General features: G+C 41.2%; 2 protein-coding genes across 3 annotated transcripts in view; both read left to right on the top strand.

Annotated features, from left to right (window-relative positions):
- LOC117271803 (voltage-dependent R-type calcium channel subunit alpha-1E) overlaps window positions 1–12,928 on the top strand; it is a 95,651-nt gene extending 82,723 nt beyond the window's left edge. The window contains exons 35-48 of the mRNA XM_078173394.1: window positions 40–105; window positions 445–536; window positions 979–1,153; window positions 1,259–1,386; window positions 3,360–3,456; window positions 4,119–4,224; window positions 4,907–5,014; window positions 5,100–5,200; window positions 6,257–6,363; window positions 6,448–6,547; window positions 8,823–8,927; window positions 9,340–9,475; window positions 9,673–9,836; window positions 11,111–12,928. Of these exons, the coding sequence (XP_078029520.1) occupies window positions 40–105; window positions 445–536; window positions 979–1,153; window positions 1,259–1,386; window positions 3,360–3,456; window positions 4,119–4,224; window positions 4,907–5,014; window positions 5,100–5,200; window positions 6,257–6,363; window positions 6,448–6,547; window positions 8,823–8,927; window positions 9,340–9,475; window positions 9,673–9,836; window positions 11,111–11,623 (1,998 nt within the window). The 3' untranslated portion in view covers window positions 11,624–12,928. The remainder of the gene's footprint in view (window positions 1–39; window positions 106–444; window positions 537–978; window positions 1,154–1,258; window positions 1,387–3,359; window positions 3,457–4,118; window positions 4,225–4,906; window positions 5,015–5,099; window positions 5,201–6,256; window positions 6,364–6,447; window positions 6,548–8,822; window positions 8,928–9,339; window positions 9,476–9,672; window positions 9,837–11,110) is intronic.
- A 2,131-nt stretch (window positions 12,929–15,059) lies between these two features.
- On the top strand, window positions 15,060–20,856 carry LOC117272379 (RING finger protein 11-like). 2 transcript variants are annotated; one of them, XM_033651284.2, is made up of 4 exons: window positions 15,060–15,183; window positions 15,566–15,711; window positions 16,603–16,772; window positions 18,471–20,856. In XM_033651284.2, exons 2-4 carry the CDS (start codon window positions 15,589–15,591, stop codon window positions 18,640–18,642), a joined length of 465 nt encoding a protein of 154 aa, XP_033507175.1. In that variant the 5' UTR covers window positions 15,060–15,183; window positions 15,566–15,588; the 3' UTR covers window positions 18,643–20,856. The 2 variants fall into 2 exon arrangements, with proteins under 2 accessions (XP_033507175.1, XP_033507174.1); XM_033651283.2 differs by having other exon boundaries at window positions 15,060–15,711.
- The last annotated feature ends 520 nt before the right edge of the window (window positions 20,857–21,376 follow it).

Genomic DNA, 21,376 nt, shown 5'->3' with positions numbered 1-21,376 from the left:
AGTTTTAATTAACTGTCTCGACTGTCTCTTCTCCAACAGGCTCTTCCTTACGTCTGTCTTCTCATTGCTATGCTTTTCTTCATATACGCCATAATTGGAATGCAGGTATCCTGTCATTAATATATCACTAATACATCAAAACAGACTGTCACGGCTCTCAAGTCAAACATACAGTTATGTACAGGGTTTCTTAACACTTTTAAGAAACAACTGCAGACTATGTGACTGAATATGATATTTTTCTTATTTTATCATAGTTTTCATGGATGTTAAGATGTATTCTGACCTTTATATGAGGTCATGTTAACCATTTATTGATATATTTGATTGCTTTCATGACTATATTAATGTTTTATTTGGACATTTTCAAACATATGGACCCAGGGACATTAAAACTGCTATGGCAATGGTGCTAGTGAAATAACCACAGCCTGTTTTCCGCAGGTGTTTGGAAACATCAAGCTGAATGATGAGAGTCACATCAATCAACACAACAATTTTAAGACCTTTTTCAGTGCACTGATGTTGCTCTTCAGGTAGGCTCATCAAAAATACTTTTCAATGCCATGAGTTTCGATTGTCTTAAAGGGACAGTTCATCACAAAACCAACTGCTGGGTGAGCTAGCAGTAGATGCACGCTTCCTTTTGCACAGTGATACAGGTGACGAGTGTAGTTTGTGGATTATCTTGAGTAGCAAGGCTGTTTGAGGTTGAGGTTTTCAAATGTATTTTTGGCACTTTGAGCACCACAAGCCGAGTGCCATCTGGTTCCATTGTATTCGACAGCAGGCAGACATCTCTACGGCCGATATCTCCAACACTCAGCAACTGACACCAGAACAGTTTAGACTGATAAACAGTGCTACAAGTAAGACGAAAAATATATATTTTTGATTTCAGGCTGAACTGTCCCTTTAATTTTCTCAAAACTGGGTCTTAATTTGATGTTAACTCATTGTTTGTGTTCAAACCACCAGGAGTGCAACAGGCGAGTCCTGGCAGGAGATCATGCTTTCGTGTCTGTCGGGTCAGGAGTGTGAACCAGACCCCTCCATCCCCCCTCTCATCACGTCTCCAGACCACGAGGGAGGCTGCGGGACCGACTTTGCTTACTGCTACTTTGTCTCGTTCATCTTCTTCAGCTCGTTCCTGGTCAGGGCTCCACCATTACAACACTCTGATTATATATTTTTCAAGTTCTCTGCTGTCTTTGCACGCTGCTTTTCCTCTTAAATGTTTCTTTATGTCCCCTTTTAGATGCTTAATCTGTTTGTGGCTGTGATCATGGATAACTTTGAGTACCTGACGCGAGACTCCTCAATCCTGGGTCCCCATCACCTGGACGAGTTTGTTCGCATCTGGGGGGAGTATGATCGTCTGGCATGGTGAGATTTGACTGCATTACCTCCCTCAAAGTGGTCATGTTTTTGGTTGCTTTGTTTGTTTGTCTGTCAGCAGGATGAATGAAACTTGGTGGAAGGGTGTGGCATGAGCCAAGGAAGAACTTCTTCTACAATTTTGGAGCCAATCACAGGATAGATACACAAACTATTTTTCACTTTTGCTGGAACATGTCCAGTTGTGTTTAGAAGCTTTTATTGGTTATTTCTGTCATGATAGGAAGTGCCTCTCTTCTGCGTTGCAGTCTTTGCCCTGATGCAGAGACACCAAGATATGGAAGAACCGGAAATGCAAACCGATCAGAACAGACTGGCCTTTTTTGGGAGGGACTTAGAGACACATTGGTTAAAATAGAGCGTCTCACACCAGGTTCACACTAAACGCAGAAGCCCCGTGAAGCGTGCTGATTTTCTATGAAGCGCAGCCCACTTCCTTTGGTGCCCATATTAACAGGTTGGGCCCTTCACACAAGCTCCATAGTTGGCTCGTGATCTGCAGTCATAGTTTTGGCATCTGATCCGGCCAGGCGACTACTGACAAGCACCTCTGTGTCCAGGGTGAACTTGGTCTTAGACAGAGGGTGAATACAGGTGTCCCAGCACAGACCGTATGAGGAAAATGAAGTGTTTTTTAAACTTTAACCCTGTGAACCCTGAGCAAATCAGCTTGAATTTCTTTTAAAAACATGGGACGAAAACAATGAGCAACGGAAGAAGAAACGACCCAAAAATTAGCAAAAAGAAAACAGTAAAAAGAGAAAATTAAAAACAAGAAAAATAGCTTTAAAAAAGGAAGAAAATACAAACCGAACAAATAAGGAAATGACATACAAAGAGTGCTAAAAAATTAGAGTAATTGTGCAACATAATTTTAAAATGTAAAAATATTAATTATTATAAATATTTTTTCCTTAGCTTTTTTTTTTATTTTTTCCCTATTTTCAAAAAAAATATTTTCTGAATCTATTTTTTTCTATTTCTATGTTCTTTTTTTTTTTTTTTTTCCTTTTTACAATTTGTGCGACATTTCTTACAAAGTTACTCATTGCCTTTTTTCCCATGGTTTCAAAAGAAATCACACCAATTTGCTCAGGGTTCAAAGGTTTAAATACCTGAAAGGCGCCTGAAAGCAGCACAGGAAAAGTGATGTCGCTCCAGGTTTCAAAGGGTTAAAGTGTGTAATACATACCCTAGTATGAACCGAAACTACAAGTATGAACCTGACAATAAGCGTAATAGGTCGCCTTGACCTTGGTGGCACAAATGCCATACATCTTAAAATTCAGTAGCTTGTAGTAAAGTTCAAAAGTGACACAATATTAGAAACACTTACAGTTCTACTCAAATCCAAATGTAAAGTGCATGCAATAATCTCCAACAGAATTATTAAGGACAAATGTTCTCTACGCTTTATGAGCACAAGCAATAATAGTGACCACACTTAAGAGATGCATATAAATGCACAGCTGGGATAATGAGGCTTTAGCTATGCACAACCATATTTTAACATCATACTTTTGGGAGTATATTCTGACATATATAGAGGTTGTTCCTGCAGATCTGCATATCATAGAAGACTGGATTATCTTGTAGTAACTGCCGCATTTTAACACACATTTTGTTTCAGGCAGCAGAGCAGACCCACTAGCAGTCATGTTCTCTATTTATCCAGCAGAGGGCTGTCAAAGCATGTGAAACACATTTTTCAGTGCAGTGCTGTCACATTTAGCACAAGTTCTCAAACTAAAAGCCAAAAGAGCATCTAGAGTTCACTGAGCTAATGTTTTGCTCGAAAAAGAAACACTGTTATAAAAATCTAAAATGCCACAAAACAAGTACAAGACCTTGAAGAGGGAACTCACTGTTTGTCCTCATTTGTATCAGATCTGCCGCTCATTAACCTCTCCTCCCTCTGCTTCTGTTTCTCTCTGCATCTCTCCTCACTCATCTCTCTGAAGTGGGCGTATCCACTACACTGCCATGTATGAGATGTTGACGCACATGTCACCGCCGCTGGGCCTGGGCAAAAAATGTCCCGCAAAGATCGCCTACAAGGTATCTCTTCTTCCTAAACACAGAAGGGCTAGATGAAATGAAAACTCAAGTGAAATCATTTCTATTATATAAACACTCAACCAGTGGTTCCCAACTGGTGGGTTGTGATCCAAAAGTGGGTGGCAGGACCATTCTGAATGGACAACAAGTGACTCGCAAACGTGTCAAGTTTGTAAAAACATCCACTTTATTTTTAAGTACAGTCAATTTCCGGCACAGAGCTTTTATTTTTAGTTGCTGTTTCCTGCTGTAGAGTGAGTCACTGATGGATAGCTACTTGACAGAGATGACAAACTAGCTCGACGACATGGCCAAACACGAGTATGATGCTGAATATATTAAACTGTGTGGACTTTGAACAGATGACTAAGGAGGAATCTGGACCCTGTGGCTGCACCAGTTGGGATTTAGGGTATTGTATTTAGGGTAAATTCAAGGACACAAACCAACAAACAGATGTTTTGAAGTCAAGGTTAAAAAAACTAAAGGATGTGGTTGAAGTAGCCAAAAACAGATTATATCCGGTGTTGTTACTATTATTCGATTTAAGAAAATGTATAAAGACTTCAATTATTTTTGTGTGGTATTTTGTACTGAAAGTGTAAACTGAAGAAGTAACTGAGTGAATTAATCTCCGTCTCTCGTCCCTTGTTGTCTCTCAGAGGTTGGTGTTGATGAACATGCCTGTGGATGAGGACATGACCGTCCACTTCACCTCCACCTTGATGTCACTCATCCGCACAGCTTTGGACATCAAAATAGCCAGAGGTCAGAGTCACTCATTAGCATGTTGTGACTGTGAGATGGCATCTAGGGCTTTGACTAACAATTATCGTTATTAGTTTATCGTTATTATCGTTTATTTGCAGATTATTTTATGACCTAAAATAGTGACAAAACCCAAGACACAACTCACTTCATTTAGAGTGAACAAATAAGTTTATTATATGGTGCACAATAATGTCATACTGTGAAGACCCCGTCATGAAGTAGTCATATTTAGGGGGGTAGTGATGCCATGGTAAGTACAGGAATATTCCCCCCTCTGAAGTCTAGACACTGGTGACGTTGGTGGTGAATTGGTGAAGAGATTGCCGGAAGATCTGGATGATTGGATGTGGAGCAGGACTCCTTATGAGTTCAGGGAGGAACCTTGAGTGCTGGATGTGATGAGGAAGTGAATGGGATGGAGGAGGGACAATCTGTTCGAGCAGAAATGACAACTGACAGCAGCAGAAAGGAGAACAATTTTAAAGTTTGACAGCGATTATATGATTTGTTTAAGGAGGTTGTGGCAGTAGAAGCTGGAGTGGGAGAGAGATCTATGAATGAATGACAACATAAAGACTTCTTCACTAAGCTTCACTAAATTGCTTGTTCTGTCCGATCAACAGTTGTTAAGGACATTAAAATAACATATTCTGTGGCTGATTGTGGATGTGTCTCACAGGTGGGGAGGACCGCATCGCTCTGGACAGTGAACTGCAAAAAGAGATCAGTATCATCTGGCCTTATCTGCCCCAGAAGACCTTGGACCTACTGGTACCTATCAACAAAGGTCTGGCTTCAACTATGCAGGAAATACTCAATGTAACGCTGAGAGACAAGCAGTCACGGTTAATGTAGCGTGTCTGCCCTCACAGATACGGACATGACAGTGGGGAAGATTTACGCCTCCATGATGATAATGGACTACTTCAAACAGAACAAAGCCAAGAAGCTCAGGCAACAACTTGAAGCTCAGGTCAGCTCTGCATACTGTTATTATGCACTTTGAACAGAATTATTAACGCACAACTTTTGCTTTTGCTTCCATTTTTCACAGATTTGTGCAAACAAAAGACTTCATTTTCTTAAATTTTGTGCATTAATTTTAAAATCTGTCAGTGAGTACTTCTCATCTCCAATGTAGTTTTCATGAATTTGGCAGTACATCCAACCTGCCTCACAACTGCAGACCACACCAACTCATGACCTCCACGTCCAGCTTTTTCACCTGACAGCTGATGCAACAGTTGGTTTAACCAACCAAAGAATTTCTGCACAAACAGTCAGAACCCATCTCAGGGAAGCTCATGTGCCTGCTCGTTGTCTTCACAGGGTCTTGACATGACAGCAGTGCATCGTCATAACCGATTTGAGTGGGCAACTGCCAATTCTATTCACAGATGCATCCCATTTGACCAAAAAACACATGCTCGTAGCCATGTGAAATGTCTTAATAAATGTATTTATCACCTGTCAGGTAGATGGATTATCTTGAAAAAGGGAGATGTGCACATAAACACGGATTTTAACAAATTTGTGCAGGGCATGTGAGAGAAATAAGTCTTTCCAGTGCACAGAAAAAGTTTTAGATCTTTTAGTTTGACTCATGAAAAATGGGAGCAAAAACACAAGTGCTCAGATGTCCTTCATTTATCACATGGGACCTGTTCTAACAGTGCTATAGAAAACATTTAAATTTGATTATTAGCATTGAGAAAGAAACAAGCTCTGAATTATTAGCTATGATACTACATTACTTTTATGATGTTGGGGAAAATGAGGAAAAATTGTAGTTTTGCAAACAAGAATCAAGATTCTTCCCGGTCTGCCATATTTTTTTATCACCCATCGTTACCAAATAGAGCTATGCACATACAGGGAGGTCTTAATTGTCCTGTCTTTGGCATGTAGATTATTCAGTCTTCTTTTACCTTTCAGTTTCTTACATTTGGGCCCGAACAACATGAAAATGAAATTGAAATGAAGCTGAAAAGACCTCTGATTTGTTGTGTTTCTGTTTCCCTCATTTCAGAAGAGCGCCTTAATGTTCAAGCGTCTGGACGCCTCTACGCTCCCCGAGGACATTCTTGCCAACACCCAGACGCTGCCCATGATGGCCCACAGCGCTGGCTCAGCCCTGTGAGTCTGTGCATGCGTGAAACTTTGTCACATTTGCGTCTTTATTTATATGTGTGTTTACTGTTTCTCTCTGTCACAACACAGGACCAGAGGAGGCTTTGTGGCCTTGAGTCCCATCTCACCTCAGGAGCTGTTTTTGCAGCCGATTAGCTCCGACGCTGAGGCGAGTCAGCCGCAGAATCTGGTAAGAAGGAGGACCAACATGAGCATACAGCCATTAATACCACAACCATGTCTTAGAGCGATGGTTATTAACCTTTTTAACTAAGCATTGTTGAGTCGTCACAGGCTGTAGAGACAGAGCGCAATTAAGTCCCGCCCACACCGGATGGGAAAACAATTCACCGCTCTCCATTGATTTTGTATCACGTGGAGGGGCCTCCTTGTCACTTACATCTGCGAGAGAACAATGGAAAAATGTCTAAAAGCTGCTGTGTGGTGGGATGCACCACAGACAGTGCAAAGAACCCAGAATTAACTTTTTATTAACTGCCGAACCGAAGAAGTGAGTCTTTAGGAAGACAAAAGAGGGTACAGAGGAATAGGGAAGACTGCGGGATCCTGACTCTCATGAGTTACAGTTGTTAATCTGGCCAGACAAACTTTAGAAGTCGAAGACACAAAAGCAATGCACGGCCTGTTTTTCAGCACTTTTTAGATTAAATGATGATCGCACCTCCTAATGTAATAAAATAGTTGCAAATATTAAAATATTTTACTTCTGGTCATTCAGTGGGATCATTTTTCAAGATAAGCTCGGTAAGGAGAAGGGACAGGGACGTGTTAAAATAATCCTTTGACATGCTGAAATCTAATATTTTTAGCTAGCTACAGGCATTTTATTACTGTGTCAGCCCTTGGTAGCATATTGTGGCGCTGAATGTTTCCCCCCAGTGTGTGTGTTTTTCAGAGTATGACACGTTGCGCTCTGTCTCTATGGGTAAGGTTTGTGGACAGTTTAAATGAAACAGCAATTTTCCTTCTCTGATTGTTTCCTGAACATTTTTAGAGGTCAAACTCAAAAAGTAGAAAGTCTGATATATTTTTGTTCCACTTTCTTTGAACAAAAAAATATTCACTGTTATTCATTTCACAACTCTTTAAGTGCAACACATATCTGCGATGTCACAAAGTGCACGTCATTTGACACCCATAACACACATCACACTCATCCCTATTCTATGGATGATTTTTTTTTAAATTAGAAAAACACACTGCAGATGTGAAAACAGCCTGAACAAGAGGATGACAATCTGATGTCAGATTTTAATATCCAAAAGATTCCCATTTCTCTTTCTCAGTGCCCCACACTCACACACACTTCCACACATTACACAGATGCTGTTGTTGACAGATCATCAGCGTACAAATGCATTCAGTGCAACAGCGACATGATTCTGCTCCTTTATCAGCCAATCCATCATGGTTAAGTATTCAGCCCTGATTCAGGATGATAGCAGTCTGCTGTGGTTGAGGGCTCATTACTGATATAAAGGGCAGCTTGCACCAGTTATTTAACTAACATCACACAGTCATAGACAAACTCTCTGAACTTCCTCATCTGATAAAACATGAACGAGTGCCAGTTTACAGTTCAGGCTTACATAAAAAACAATGGATGTGTGTGTGTTTTGGCACCCGTCATATATCGCTGATGTGTGTTGCACTTTAGAGTTATCTTGTCCTCCATATCAGGGTTCTGGACACTCAGGTTTGGAACCACCATCTTAAGAGCACAGATATTCACTCTGAACATTTTCCACACGCAACTTTTATTTAACCTTTTAACCCCACAAAAATGACAAACTTTTTTTTTTTTTTAATGATGGCGTTGCTGTGACTTCTCCCCGTGCCTTGCCGAGCACGGCATCGCTGCTCTCTGTGTTCCTGTCTCTTAGTCCTGTGGAGGTTGGAACAGCAAAGGCAGACTGTCACACTTGTTGTTTTGCTGTGTCTATACTGTCTGGTTTTACTGGTCCACATCGCTTGCTAGTTGAATGATATGAAATGATTCTGAAAATATGCATATATTAGTGTTTGTTCTTGCAGAGGAATGTGTTCGGCCCCGAGACAGATGTCATCTGGCTCTGTTTGTGTAGCTATGAAGACCTGATCGACCGTGCATGACTGAATGTACTTCTGAGCTGAAATATGGACTCCATTTTTCCCTGTGAACTGTTCTGTTTATTGTCTACTCTCGCCCGTCTTCTCCACTGTTCTGATTCCTCCCTGGAGTCAGTTTTCCTGTTGCTGGTTGTCCGTTTTTGGCTGGAATGGCTTCTGATTGGATGGCGATGGCGATGGTGATGTCTATGATAGATGACCTTCAGTGATGAAATGGCTTGTGCGCCCTCCTTTCACTCGAACTGGACCTCCGTGTATATAGAGGCGGTCCTGGCGGGGACGAGCCTGATTGGTGTCTCTCCTTGCCCTCCTCTCTTGTTTTTGTACTCACCTAGGTGGGCGAGTGCAGTGGGGGGATTGAAGCCCCTCAGGAGCTTCCACTAGGGAGGGGTCTGTGTGTGCGGGCCTCTTCCATGCCCCGTCTGGCTGTAGAGTCGCAGGTACACATATCTTCTATGACACGGCGTCTGTGCTGGATCTTGAGGACGTCAGTGGCTGCATGGGTTCTAATGCCAAAGTGCCTTGCTCCCTATGTGATGCTGAGACATTTAAATCAGTTTGGCTTGTTTTTTGTTACTTTGGGAGTCTGATAAAGGCGAGAATTGGTAAAACGGGATGTGATGTTTGAGCTTTTCATCTCCAGGATAGAGGAAACTAAACCTAACCAGTCTATTAGGATGCACCATTTTTTGCACTGACTAAAAGCATGTTTATAAAAAGTTCTGCAATGGTCCACTTGTTTCTGAATTAAATAATCAGATTGTAATTACAGCATGTTTAATGTTTTCTTTGTGTACGTACCTTGTGTTTGCATGTTTGTCTGCTTTGTTTGTGTGTGTTTTCACATACAAGCAGACGGAGGCTGCTGGCGGCTCCATGAAGCGCTCAGTCTCCACTATTGCGGATCAGCGGGCCAACGGGATTTGGCAGGAGGAGAAAAGTCCTGAGCGGGTTTATCGACCTCGACACAAAAGCTACAAAGCTGCTGGTTAGTCCGTCTCACCTGTTAACATCCCATCATCTTTGATGCATACAATATTAAGCATTTATTTTATGTTTTCCCACCATTTGCACACAGTGGTGTAAATATACAGAAAAGGTCAAATTCACCCACTTTAGTCATCTCACTTTCTCTTTATCTGTCATTGTATGTTGTCTCTCCTCTCCTGAATGTCTTCCTTCTAGTTTCCCGGTCAGAGCACTGGCAGCAGGGTGACAGGGAGCGTGGCCGGTCCAAGGAGCGCTGTCACCTCCTCTCTCCAGACACGTCTCGTTGCAACTCAGAGGAAAGAAGTTTGCACCCCTCACGGTCCTCTAGTGTAGAGAGAGAGCATCCCCAAGATAAACAGGTGGGTCAGAAAAGCTCACTTTACAACTAAATGATTCAGGGACTTGGACGGCAACAAAGCAGGGTCAAAAATTAACCAGTGAGAAAATTTTACCTATTGCTAAACTGCTGGAATGCCCCTTTAAATATTGAAAGAGACAGGTCACACCAAAATCAAAAATACTATTTTTTCCTCCTACCTGTGGTGCTGTTTATCAGTCTAGATTATTTTGGTGTGGGTTTCTGAGTGTTATATGAGTGAGATATCGGCTATAGAGATATCTGCCTTCTCTCAAATATAATGGAACCAGATGGCACTTAGCTTCTGGTGCTCAAAGCACCAAAAAAATACATTTGAAAATATCAGTGTCTCTTTCCAGAAATCATGACCCGGTTACTCAAGATAATCCACAGACCTTGTCGTGAGCAGTTTCATGTAGGAACTATTTTCTTTCTTCTGAACTACACTCAGCAACGAATAACATCTGGCGGACTTTGCGAGCGCGTTCCCAGGAAGTCTGGGAGTGCTGAGGGCTGTCAAAATCCACAATTCATCCATTCCACAAGGGGCCTCTAGTGGACTCTCTGCAGACACCCAGAGAGTCAGCTTGGGGTGCAGACTTCACTGATTTAATAACCCACAAGTGAAGTCTACTTCACTGGGTGTTGACTTAAGTGGGCACTGTTCATCAACTTATATGAAATATGTATTGATATGACAGCAGCAATAGTTGACCGTTTCCACGGCAAGGTGTAAAACAGTCTCGAGGGCTGTCTGTCAGCCACTTGCAGTCTTTACGTTCTCAGACTTATGTGATGACAGTGAATATGTCAAACTATGTACAACTGAAGTCTGCGAGGGCTCAGTGTACAAGTCCAGAGAGTGGACATTTTGATTCAGCCTTACAGTCACGAGCCTCTCGTCCATGAATAAATGCACACTTTCTTCTGTGTGGTGATACAGTTGGTGGGTGTAGTTTGGTAGAAAGAAAATGCCTCCTACATGAAGCTGCTAACAACAAGGTCTGTGGATTATGTTGAGTAACTGTGGCATGATTTCTGGAAAGAGACATTGCTGTTGAGTTTTAAATGTAGGTTTTTGCCACTTTGAGCGCCACAAACTGAGTGCTCTCTGTGGCTGATATCTCCAACACTCAACAACTCACATCAAAACAATCCAGAGTGATAGATAACACTACTGGTAAGAGGAAAAATGTGTGTTTTTGATTTTGGGTTAACAAGATGTCCTGGAAAACACAAGCCATAAAGCCACTGTTTTTTCTATTTTGTCTGTAGGGCAACAGCTCAGACAGTCCAGTACCCTCCACCTCAGAGTCCAGCACCCCCAGCGGCCGACGACCCATGTCACAGACCCCAACCCGCTCTCGCCCTCACATCTCCTACTCCCCGCTACACCCCTCTGTCGGCGAGGACGAGGATGAGCAAGGCAGCCCAGAGACCATGAGGCGGGGCAAGCCCAACTGGGAAACCCAAGAGGGGGGCACAGGCGAGAGGCGAAGCGAGGCGGGCCGTCACCCGTCCCCACCTCGACGCTACCCCTCCGAGCCATTCCTTGCCTCCCAAGAGGGCGACCACAGCCCAGACCCCTCCGGCCCAATGGAGACGTTGACCTTCGAGGCGGCTGTGGCCTGCAGCCTGGGACGCTCAAACACCATCAGCACGGCCCGCCCGCGCTTGCGGACTGGCTGGCAGGTCCCCAACGGACACTTTCGGAAGCGCCTGGCGCAGACGACCTCTGCTGCGGGCTGTGATCCTCTCAGCGACACAGAGGAGGACGACAGGTGCTAGGGACAGGCGGGAGGAGGGGGGATCCCAGAGAGGTGTTAGAGGACTCTGTACGACAGTGTACAGAGTGAATGTTAATGTGACTCTTTTTGCATCAGTGCTTCAAGGCCATGAGCCCTCTGGATGTTTGATCAAATGTGAACCCAAAACGAAAAGAACAATACTTCCTGAAACTGTAGTTGCCAATTCACACAGAACACTGACAATAACTAAGGTCTATTTCCTGACTTGTACTTGATGATAGAGAGTAATAATATATCTCAAATAGTTGCGGGATGCAGAAGATCAATGAATGGATCAAATTATGTCATTTGTGTCAATAGGTATTTTCATTTCTGAAGATGTTTCTAAATGATTCAGTGTTGCTCTTAACAGTACTTATCTGTGGGGTGTGTGAATATGTAACTACATTTTCTTATAAATTAATTGTTTTGTAAATACATTGTGATCATCACACCATCGCCATTTATTAGACCAGATCAATACAACAAGCCATGACGAAGAGGCGATCTGATACTTTACCAGACAATGTGGATACTAATAAGTAACACTCAATAATGCTGGATTTTTTTACAGTGTGAATGAATGTGCAGGGGAAAAAACTGCCTGATTTCCCCCGTCATTTTACTTTTTTGGTATTAATAAGTTGTGAGATATGAATACAGTTATAGAATAACATAGAAAAGATGCTTATTTGTTATTTCACCCTGCGTTATTGTTACATCATGCCTCGAACAAACCTCAAACCTTTAAAATTATCCTTCAGAGGAGTCTGTTACTTTTATTTTTACCAGTCTACACCCTTTAAATGAGACTTTCCCAACAAATATATTTAACATTTGATTTTGAGAAATTGTTGGGTGTGTAATTTTACCATGAACTGATATGAAAAATATTATCTTTCATCTTTTTTTCACCTTTTACTTCCTTGTGAATATTGTATGAACCATTGCAGACGATGACTGTAGAAACACTGTAGACACCCCATGACGCATTTGCTTCACAAATTAACATTACTCTATTACTTACTAATAATGTACAGAGAAATTATACTGTTTGTAACATTTAGAGAGAAAAAAATAACAGTAAACAGTATCAGCTGACGAGCTTTAAAGGTAAAGGAATCTTTGGAAATGTTCATTTTAAGGTTTGTGTTTTTGTTTTATTCGCCTGAAGAAGGCCGATTCTGTGAAACTCACTTAACCAAAAACATGGAGATTTGTATCATAAGTTCCTGGAATGCAAATACTTTGTGGGTTTTTATGTGTACAATAGCTGTATATACAAATAAAGGTGTCCTCAAGTTGCCACTGTTATTGGATGTCTTTTTATTTATTTTTTTAATATAATACAAGTTGGTCTGATAGTGGGTTTGGTTGTAGATATTCTCTCTTTATGCATCTTTCTCATTACCAGACACACATATTTTCTGTATATATTACGCACCATAAAGTGTGACTTTACTGGTGCATACAGAGGGTAGTGAACCACACTATCCTGGAGGGTGGTTTACAAAAGTTAAGTGACTAAAATGTATCTCCATGTCACATGTATTATAACAATAGTGCTAAATAAAAGGCTGAAGTTACTTTTACAGCTCATGTGACAAGGAAAAAAAGGCATGACAAAAGGAAGCAGGAAACAAGAATAGTTTTAGTTCCACATGCCTGTGGCTCACACACAGGCGTTTTTACCTATTGCACCTCAGACTTCTACATCCGCATAGGAAAGTGCAACCTGTACTTTTGACTTGTCATAGTGGGAAAACATTAATGGCTACTCCTTTTTATTCAAGTGTCCCAGTGAACCAGGACAGTGTGACAGTGAGGCAGCATGCAACAACAGCAGGACCCTGAAAGTGAAGCAGCACCTTTTTGAAATTGCACCTTTATCGTTTAAATTAATCATTCATGTATCTGGGTGACCAGTGTAGCTCCACAGACTTCAACCTTTGCAGAGCTCTAATCAGCCAGAATACGTAAGAACACCTGTGTGGCTGTGCATGACCTTAAATGTAAATTTAAGAGTTTATCTAATCGGACTGATTTCTTTTGTAAACATTGCTGGTGGCACAGTGGTGCAGTGGTTAGCATGCTCACATGTCCCTGGTCAGCACGGGCCTTCTCTGCTTTCCCGCGCAGTCCAAAGACATGCAGGATAATGGTGACTCTAAATTGGCCGTAGGTGTGATAGGTTGTCGGTCTCTACGTGTCAGCCCTGTGATAGTCTGGCGACCTGTCCAGGGTGTCCCCCGCCTCTTGCCCAATGTCAGCTGGGATTGGCTCCAGGCCCCAACAGAATAAGCAGTCACAAAAATGAATGAAACATAAAACATAAAATTTACAGTAACATCAATCTTTGGGGCTTTGCATTGAAAATACAATAACCTCTTAGACAGATTTAATTTTTACTTGCATTGGTGAAAAAGTACAAAATCTGACTTAAAATTAACTGAAATATTACAATTGAAGAAAAGATTTTTTTAAAGCATGAAATAAAAGCATTAATAGAGTATATTTTACACAGGATTACATAAAACTTAGGGACATAATAATTCTGCTGGGAGTGCAAGTCACATATATCAGGAGCACAGAAGGTAAACTATAGAGAACTAGTTTATCAAAATTAAATATGGGCCATCATTCAAAGACGAATCAGTCGAAGGCGCAGTTGTATTTTTAAGTGCTCATTTGATTGTACCACAGGCCATACGCTGATGTATTACATCTTAAACAGATTGTAACACCTTTAACAGACATTATTTAAGATTAAAATGTTACTTATCATGTTGAGTGGAAAAAAAACAATAAAAATCTTGGTAAAATTTTGCAGTAAAAGTCCAACTAAAGAAAAGATAGGTGAAAGATTGTGGCTCATTTTTACAAATAGAGGCATGGGATTAAAAAAGGAGGCAGGGTTAAAGAATGCTGTGCTTGATTTTTAAATGTATACCTTGGACCTTTTAGGGCATAGCCTACATAAATTGTACGGTAATAACCAAGTTAAATTAAAATGTACATCTTCAATAAATAGATTTTGGTATCAATATTAAGTTATACATAAAATGCTTTATTTATATATGATGATGGAGGATTTGTGGGGAGAGTCATTCAAATGGCCAATAGTGGGGCAACAAGATTTTCATTTTTGTGCTGTTACAACAAAACTGGTTACTCTACCAATTTATTCCTCCCATCAGTGTGTGGGTTTCTGCATCATCACTCTGCACATGCTTAAATCATATCCAAGTATTTTTAATTTTACAGTAAATTGACTTTGTTCTCATGGGGGCGTCTTCCCACATCTTACCCATTACAATGTTCTCTATCATTATTTTGTATTTATTATTTTCATGATTAAAAGGGGCGGGACTTAGGCTGCTCGTAGAATGACGTTGGGGAAATCATCCAATCACCACACAGAATCACCCGGACGTCATATCCAACGGACCGATAACATGTCGTCCGGTTGAAGAAAGAGCTAGCAAGGAAGCAAACTGTTTAATGTTACTCACGAAGTTAAAAGGAGGAAATGTCGCTGCAGTCCAGCACCCAGGCCGCTTGGTATAATAGCCACAGCTGCTGCTGAAGTATATAGTTTGTAGAAATTGTGATTCTCAGAAAGGAATGAGCGATTCTTATCAAGGAAGTCGTCCAGCTGGCTAGCGAAAAAGTAGCTAGCTAGGCTAGCTGCTAGCTGCCGTTAGCAAGGGAGTTCTTTGTTTTGTTTTTCAGGTGGAGGTCCGTGTATACATGAAGAGAAACTAGCGTGGACATTTGCTTTAACATTCAACGTTAATGTAGGAGTTTTACAATCATGCACATGGTGTCTTTAGTAGTGTGTAGTTGAACTGTAAATTAATGGTTTCTGGGATATTAGACAAAACTAACATTAGCCACCGAGAGCAACTTTAGCAACAAAGATCTGATTTTCTGCGTCGGCCAGGAGAGGACTGGAGACACGAAGATATGGGCAACTGTCTCAAGTCTCCGACATCGGACGACATTTCTCTGCTTCATGACTCCCAGTCAGACAGGGCGAGTTTCGGAGATGGGACAGACCCTGACCTGGAGCCACCTCCGCCGTACCAGGTGAGAGACTGCTGACACTCACTTCCCAGGGATTATTAGATAAATAAAAGCTAAGTGTCTGCCACACGTTGGACAAATGATTGTGAAAATAAAACAAAATGTACGTATGCAGTGGGCAATGTTATGAAAATATGCATGTATCACGCTTTTCATGTCTGTGGCCTTTTTCTAAGAATAATATATAATACCTGAGTAAACAAACAGGATTTGGAGTCATTATCAGGTCTATTACCAAGTAGTTTTGCATGTACAAGGAATTTGCTATGAAGTGTTGTGCATAACATATTAAGAGACAATGAAATTGAAATTATAAGCAAGTATTGCAAAAATCAAGACACAAATATAGAATAGAAGAACATTACAAATATGTGCAACATCTGAATCACAACCAAAGAAGTGTATAGTCTTTAGAAGTTGAAAATGTGTTCAGAAATGTGCAAAATATTGTCCAAGGAACATGCAAAGGAGGAGCGGGGTAAGTGTCCATGTCACTAGGAGTCCCGGGCCTTGTTGATGAGGCCAGCTGCAGATGAGAAACTGTTTTTGTCATGTGAGGTCATGGTCCTGATGGGCTGCAGCCTCCTGTCAGAGGAGAGTGGGTCAGAGAGTTTGTGTCCAGGGTGGAAGGGGTTGATGGCAATCTTTCCTGCCCACCTCAGGGTCCTGGAGGCGCACAAGTCCAGGCAAGATGGCAGTTTGCGGCCACTCACTTTCTCGGCAGAGCAAATGGACTGGCCTGTCAAGAATGTCCAGACCAGACAGCTGCTTTATTTTTCAGTTTATCCCCGTACAGAGCCTCACCAGTCAGACCACTTTGTACAGACAAAGTGAGCTGATACAGGAGGATAAATGTTTTTGTTTCATGTCGGTGTGTCTTTTGTCTGTTACCAGGAGCAGGCTCACATGCCCATGTACCATCCCACGCCTAGTCAGGCCCGTCTGGCCACCCAGCTGACAGAGGAGGAGCAGATCCGCATAGCTCAGCGCATCGGCCTCATTCAGCACCTCCCTAAGGGTGTTTATGATGGAGGGCAAGACGGCTCAGAGAAGAAGATCAGAGAGTGAGCATTTTGTATTTTTGTGATGTTAACACGGAGACAGGATGCAGGTCAATACCGCTGAGCGATATTAACTAATGCAGGCATATTTTTTGTGTTCAATATCCTTAGTGGGACACTTTTTAAATGTGACTAATATTTAATCTCAAAAAAGGATGTTATTCCATTAAAAATGTCTGATTTTGGGCTGTTTAAATAAACTAAATTTCAGAGTTAGTTATGTAGAAGCATTGCCAACCATTAGCTAGTTTTAGCTTCTAAATGTGAGGATTTTCTCTTTTTCTATTTTATATAATTTAAAATGAAATATCTTTAGATTTCAGACTGTTTGTCGAACAAACAAACCATTTTAAGACATCAACTTAGGCCCTGGGAAACAGGTACAGTAACCTTTGTACTGTTTTCAGACACTTTATAGGCTAAACAAAAAAATACGAGTCTTAAAAGTGCTATTGTACAATATGTATATTATAATTTCCACTGATATAAAATCATATAAAACAGAAAATCCGCAAATTCTCAGATTTCAGAACCTGAAACCAGAGAACATTGACATTGTTGTTTGATGAATTAAGTTAAATGATGAGTTGACTATTGCCAATATTTTTTTTGTCACTGAATTACATTACTTCATGAATCATTTCAGTTCTACGTAACTGTAATGAATCCCTAAAGACCAGCAAGAGGCAGCAGGAAAGTTATATAAAGATATCACTATAATCTAAAGCCTCGTTCCCACCAAGCAGCCTGGTTCAGTATTCTGCCCATTCTGTACCATTTTTTCTGCACCCCTCTGTTGAGGTTCTGATCTGATACTAAAAGGTGGAGCTAGAAACACTGGTCACAGAGAATTGTTACTCTTGCTCTACACGACTCAATGCACAAACCTGCTATTTTGAAATATACCATCAATTGGGACAGAGACTGTAAATCAGGCATGTCTAAAGTCCAGCCCGGGGGCCAATCATGGCCTGTGAGCACATTTTAAACAGCCTGCAGCTTGTCTTTTAGACTCTTTGTTGTCCGCCACACAATATTGGTTAATCAAGCAAGATCACTTTGCATTTATTCTGCTAACCTCACAGTGGCGAGACCAGAAACAGTTTGTAGACGTGCACAAGTAGGAACGAAGCAGACAGAGTCAGTGTGTTGTCATAAACAAACAGGAAACAAGCAAACAAATGGTTACCTAACCGCAGACATTTCCAGGTAGCGGATGTGACCACAGCAAAGCAGTTTAAAGTCGACAGCGAGGGCTGCTCCTTTCAGGAGTGGTGGAAAGTTGAGTACTTTCTCAGTGGAAGATGAAACAGTTGTACTTGTCTCTTAATAACCTTTATGACGTGAGAAAAAAGCTGCCCCTTGGTATTTTCACATTTTCCAATCTGGCCCTTTGGACACTCCTGCTTTAAACACTTTAGCCTGTTCTTTTTTGTTCTGAAAATGCTGTGGACAATCAGCGAGGTGCAGACATTCCTCTGCACCCGCCCGTGAAGGGGAAACACAGTGAGAGCTGGATGGAGCAGTGTTACCATCCCGTAAGAACCCCGCCTACATTTAAGAGTACTGTCTGCCGTGGAAACGCAAAACAGATCTATGGTTTAGGTGCATGTCTGCCTGGGCTACACATCTGTAGCCTCACATTACAATAACAACTTTAAACTGGTTTGTATTCAAGCTCTTTATTTCAACTGTTTTCAGATGTGTGATCTGTATGCTGGACTTTGTATACGGGGACCCCATCCGGTTCCTCCCATGTATGCACATCTACCACATGGACTGTATAGACGACTGGCTGATGAGATCTTTCACCTGCCCCTCCTGCATGGAGCCCGTGGATGCTGCCCTGCTCTCCACCTACGAGACCAACTAATTTTTCACCCCTCCACCCCCCCAAGCTTAGCTCAAACACAGCCCCTCCAGCCCCAAACACACACACAAACCCAACAGTTGCCCTCTTATAGAGTGAGAGGAGCTTAAAATAAATGTGTTGGCTGTTTTCTTGCACTTTGAAACATTCAAAATGTACTCACCTAGCGTTGGCCTTTCATGCCCCCCGGTCTAAGTAATGAGCTGGTCTTTAACAGTAGTTACACAAGTCAGTACGAAACTGTTTCCAGGCGACCCCGCACGATTGTGTGTTGTGTGTGTTTGTCATGCTGACGGCGAGCACGTAGGGTGTGTGTGTGAGAGCTGCTAGGGCTGTTTGATGACAGTGCATTTCCACTTGAGCCGGCCTCAGTGGTGTTGGGATCAGTTGGGGAACTGATCCCAGTTTACCTTCATTCCCAATTAGTCTTCAGTAAATTCAATTTGGTTGACAGATTATTGACCAAAATGCTACGAGGTGTTGCCAGAAATCTGTTTAAGTTTCCTGTGGCTACAGTAAAACTTCCTCAACATACTGATCTCCTGATCCCACATTAAAACGACCCTACACTCGTGGGAGGTATGGGGATATACAGCTGAAGTTTACACTGTTGGTGTTAGATACTAAAGACGTCACTCCCCAGTTTGTCAGGATTACAAAAAAATTATGCACACAACTAACAGAAATCACCCAAAGTTTATAAGTACACTATGTACACCTAAAGGGGATCAAGGCTGCATGATATTCGGCCACTCCAAATGGCCAGACTTTAAAGAAAGTGCTTTGAGCTGAAGGGAAAACGATGTTTAATGTGAATGTTTCACCGGGCGGTGTGTTAAAGTAGCTGGCAGCCAATGTAAAGGGCTCATTTGTGCATGGGCAGGTGGATCAGTCCGACAAAAATTAGAAATGCTTGCACACACTTTTCATCTGATCCAGAGATTTGCACTTTACTTATAGGACAGTATCTAAACAATATATTAATATATGTACCTTATAACCTTGCACTATCAATACTTCATTCCTTTATTTCCTGAGATGCAAAAGTTACATAGCTGAAAGGGTATTTTCAAAGCTATCAGTAGTCACTTATCACGTTGAAGTAAGCCTGAAGATGTATTTCATGAAATCTGTGATTCAGTAGTGTGAGCCTCCGCTTCGTTCTGCTTGACTTTTGATTCTTGTGTGGGGTTTTTTTGTGTAAGTGATGGGACAGAGGATTGCTCCAGTTTAAAGGGGAAGTTTGACATTTTGGAAAATGTGCTTATTCACTTTCGTATTTAGAGTTAAATGCAAAGATGTCAATGATTCTGTGCATTGGTAAGGAGCTGGAGCTAGGAAGCGATTAGCTTAGCTTAGCATATAGACTGTTAGTGGGGGAAAACTGCTCCGACGCTCAGACATACACATTTGAGTACCTGTGTAGCTCTGTAATTTGTGGTTTTTCAGGGATTTAAATGTGTGACAACAAATTGAAAAGCATGCAAAAGTACAGATTAATCAAACAAGATATATCCTGCTTATATTATGAGCTGTAGAGGTGCTGATAGGAACATTTTTGAACTTTGGTCAGAGCCAGGCTATCTTGTTCCCCCTTTATCCAGTCTTTATGCTTAGCTAAGATTAATGCCCCCTTCATTTAGCTTCATATTTGATGTACAGATATGAGACAGATATCAAACTGCTCATTTCTTGGCAAGAAAGCGAATTAACACATTCATCAAAATGTCTAACAGTTCCTTTAAGACAGAAAAAAGGCTAAATTTGATTCATTTTTTATTTTTCTCACAGTGTAATTGTTTGTTGTTTATTTCCATTCACTGGATCAGTAGTTACAGAAATTTCCTTTTTTTATTTGTGGCATTGTGTGGCGTCTTTTCTCTGTTACCTGTTTTATCTTCTACCTTCACATTTTTTTGTTATATTTGTGTAAAATCCACTTTGTATTTAGGACAGTATAACTTCTACACTGGTTCAAGCCTGACTGTGTAAACCTCTGTCCCAAATGAATTTCAGAGTGTGAGGGACTTCTTTTATGGTGTGATTAGTTACAACTGAGATTAAGTTTTCCATCGAGCTTTTCCTTTGCTGTGTTTTTCATTTTAAGTTTATTCAGAAAATTAATATTTCCTGTAATCTTGTTTTATTTCTTTCTTTTTGGAAGGCTAAAATGCCGTCATGTAAAAAAAAAAAAAATAAAATAAAGAGGAAAAAATATTTCTTACTGTTTTTTTTTTCTCATTTAAAAAATCTGTTTGCATCGGCGAGGGAAACTTGACTGAATGCACACAACGATTACCAAAAGGAGAGATTACAGAACACACAGTTGAAAAATATTCCTTTAAGCCTTTCATTAATGCAATCCCAAAATCTGGCAGTGGAGTGGAAAACGTGACTACATAATCAGGGTTCTCTGTTTGACTGATGTAGCAAGCGAGCCCAAGCCATATTAATAATGTTTGATGCTTTGTTTCCTTGGCTTGCATCAGCGGGAGAGGCAACACGTGAGTCAAAGGGAGTGTTAAGTGTTTTATACATGACGCACAAACATCAGGGTGAAATTGTAATTAGACGAATGGAGGGTAAATCCTCTGAACCAGTCCGTTCAAGATCCATTAAAACCAAACACATGAATCTTACATATAATTAAATGTGGTTTGTGGACGTCATGACATTTTATACAAGAGCCACACATCCAGCGTTATTGACTCACAAGGAATAATGGTTTGCAACATGC

This window comes from Epinephelus lanceolatus, chromosome 12 (genome assembly GCF_041903045.1).
Source record: "Epinephelus lanceolatus isolate andai-2023 chromosome 12, ASM4190304v1, whole genome shotgun sequence".
NCBI lineage: Eukaryota > Metazoa > Chordata > Actinopteri > Perciformes > Serranidae > Epinephelus > Epinephelus lanceolatus.
This window is presented reverse-complemented; position numbering and strand designations above follow the sequence as displayed.

What these genes read in the sequence shown, in the direction of transcription:
- LOC117272379 (XM_033651284.2), top strand. Translation starts at nt 15,589, where the DNA reads ATGGGCAACTGTCTCAAGTCTCCGACATCGGACGACATTTCTCTGCTT. An exon ending in AGCCACCTCCGCCGTACCAG is followed by an intron (nt 15,712 to 16,602) that starts GTGAGAGACTGC and finishes GTCTGTTACCAG; the next exon opens with GAGCAGGCTCACATGCCCAT. An exon ending in TCAGAGAAGAAGATCAGAGA is followed by an intron (nt 16,773 to 18,470) that starts GTGAGCATTTTG and finishes AACTGTTTTCAG; the next exon opens with ATGTGTGATCTGTATGCTGG.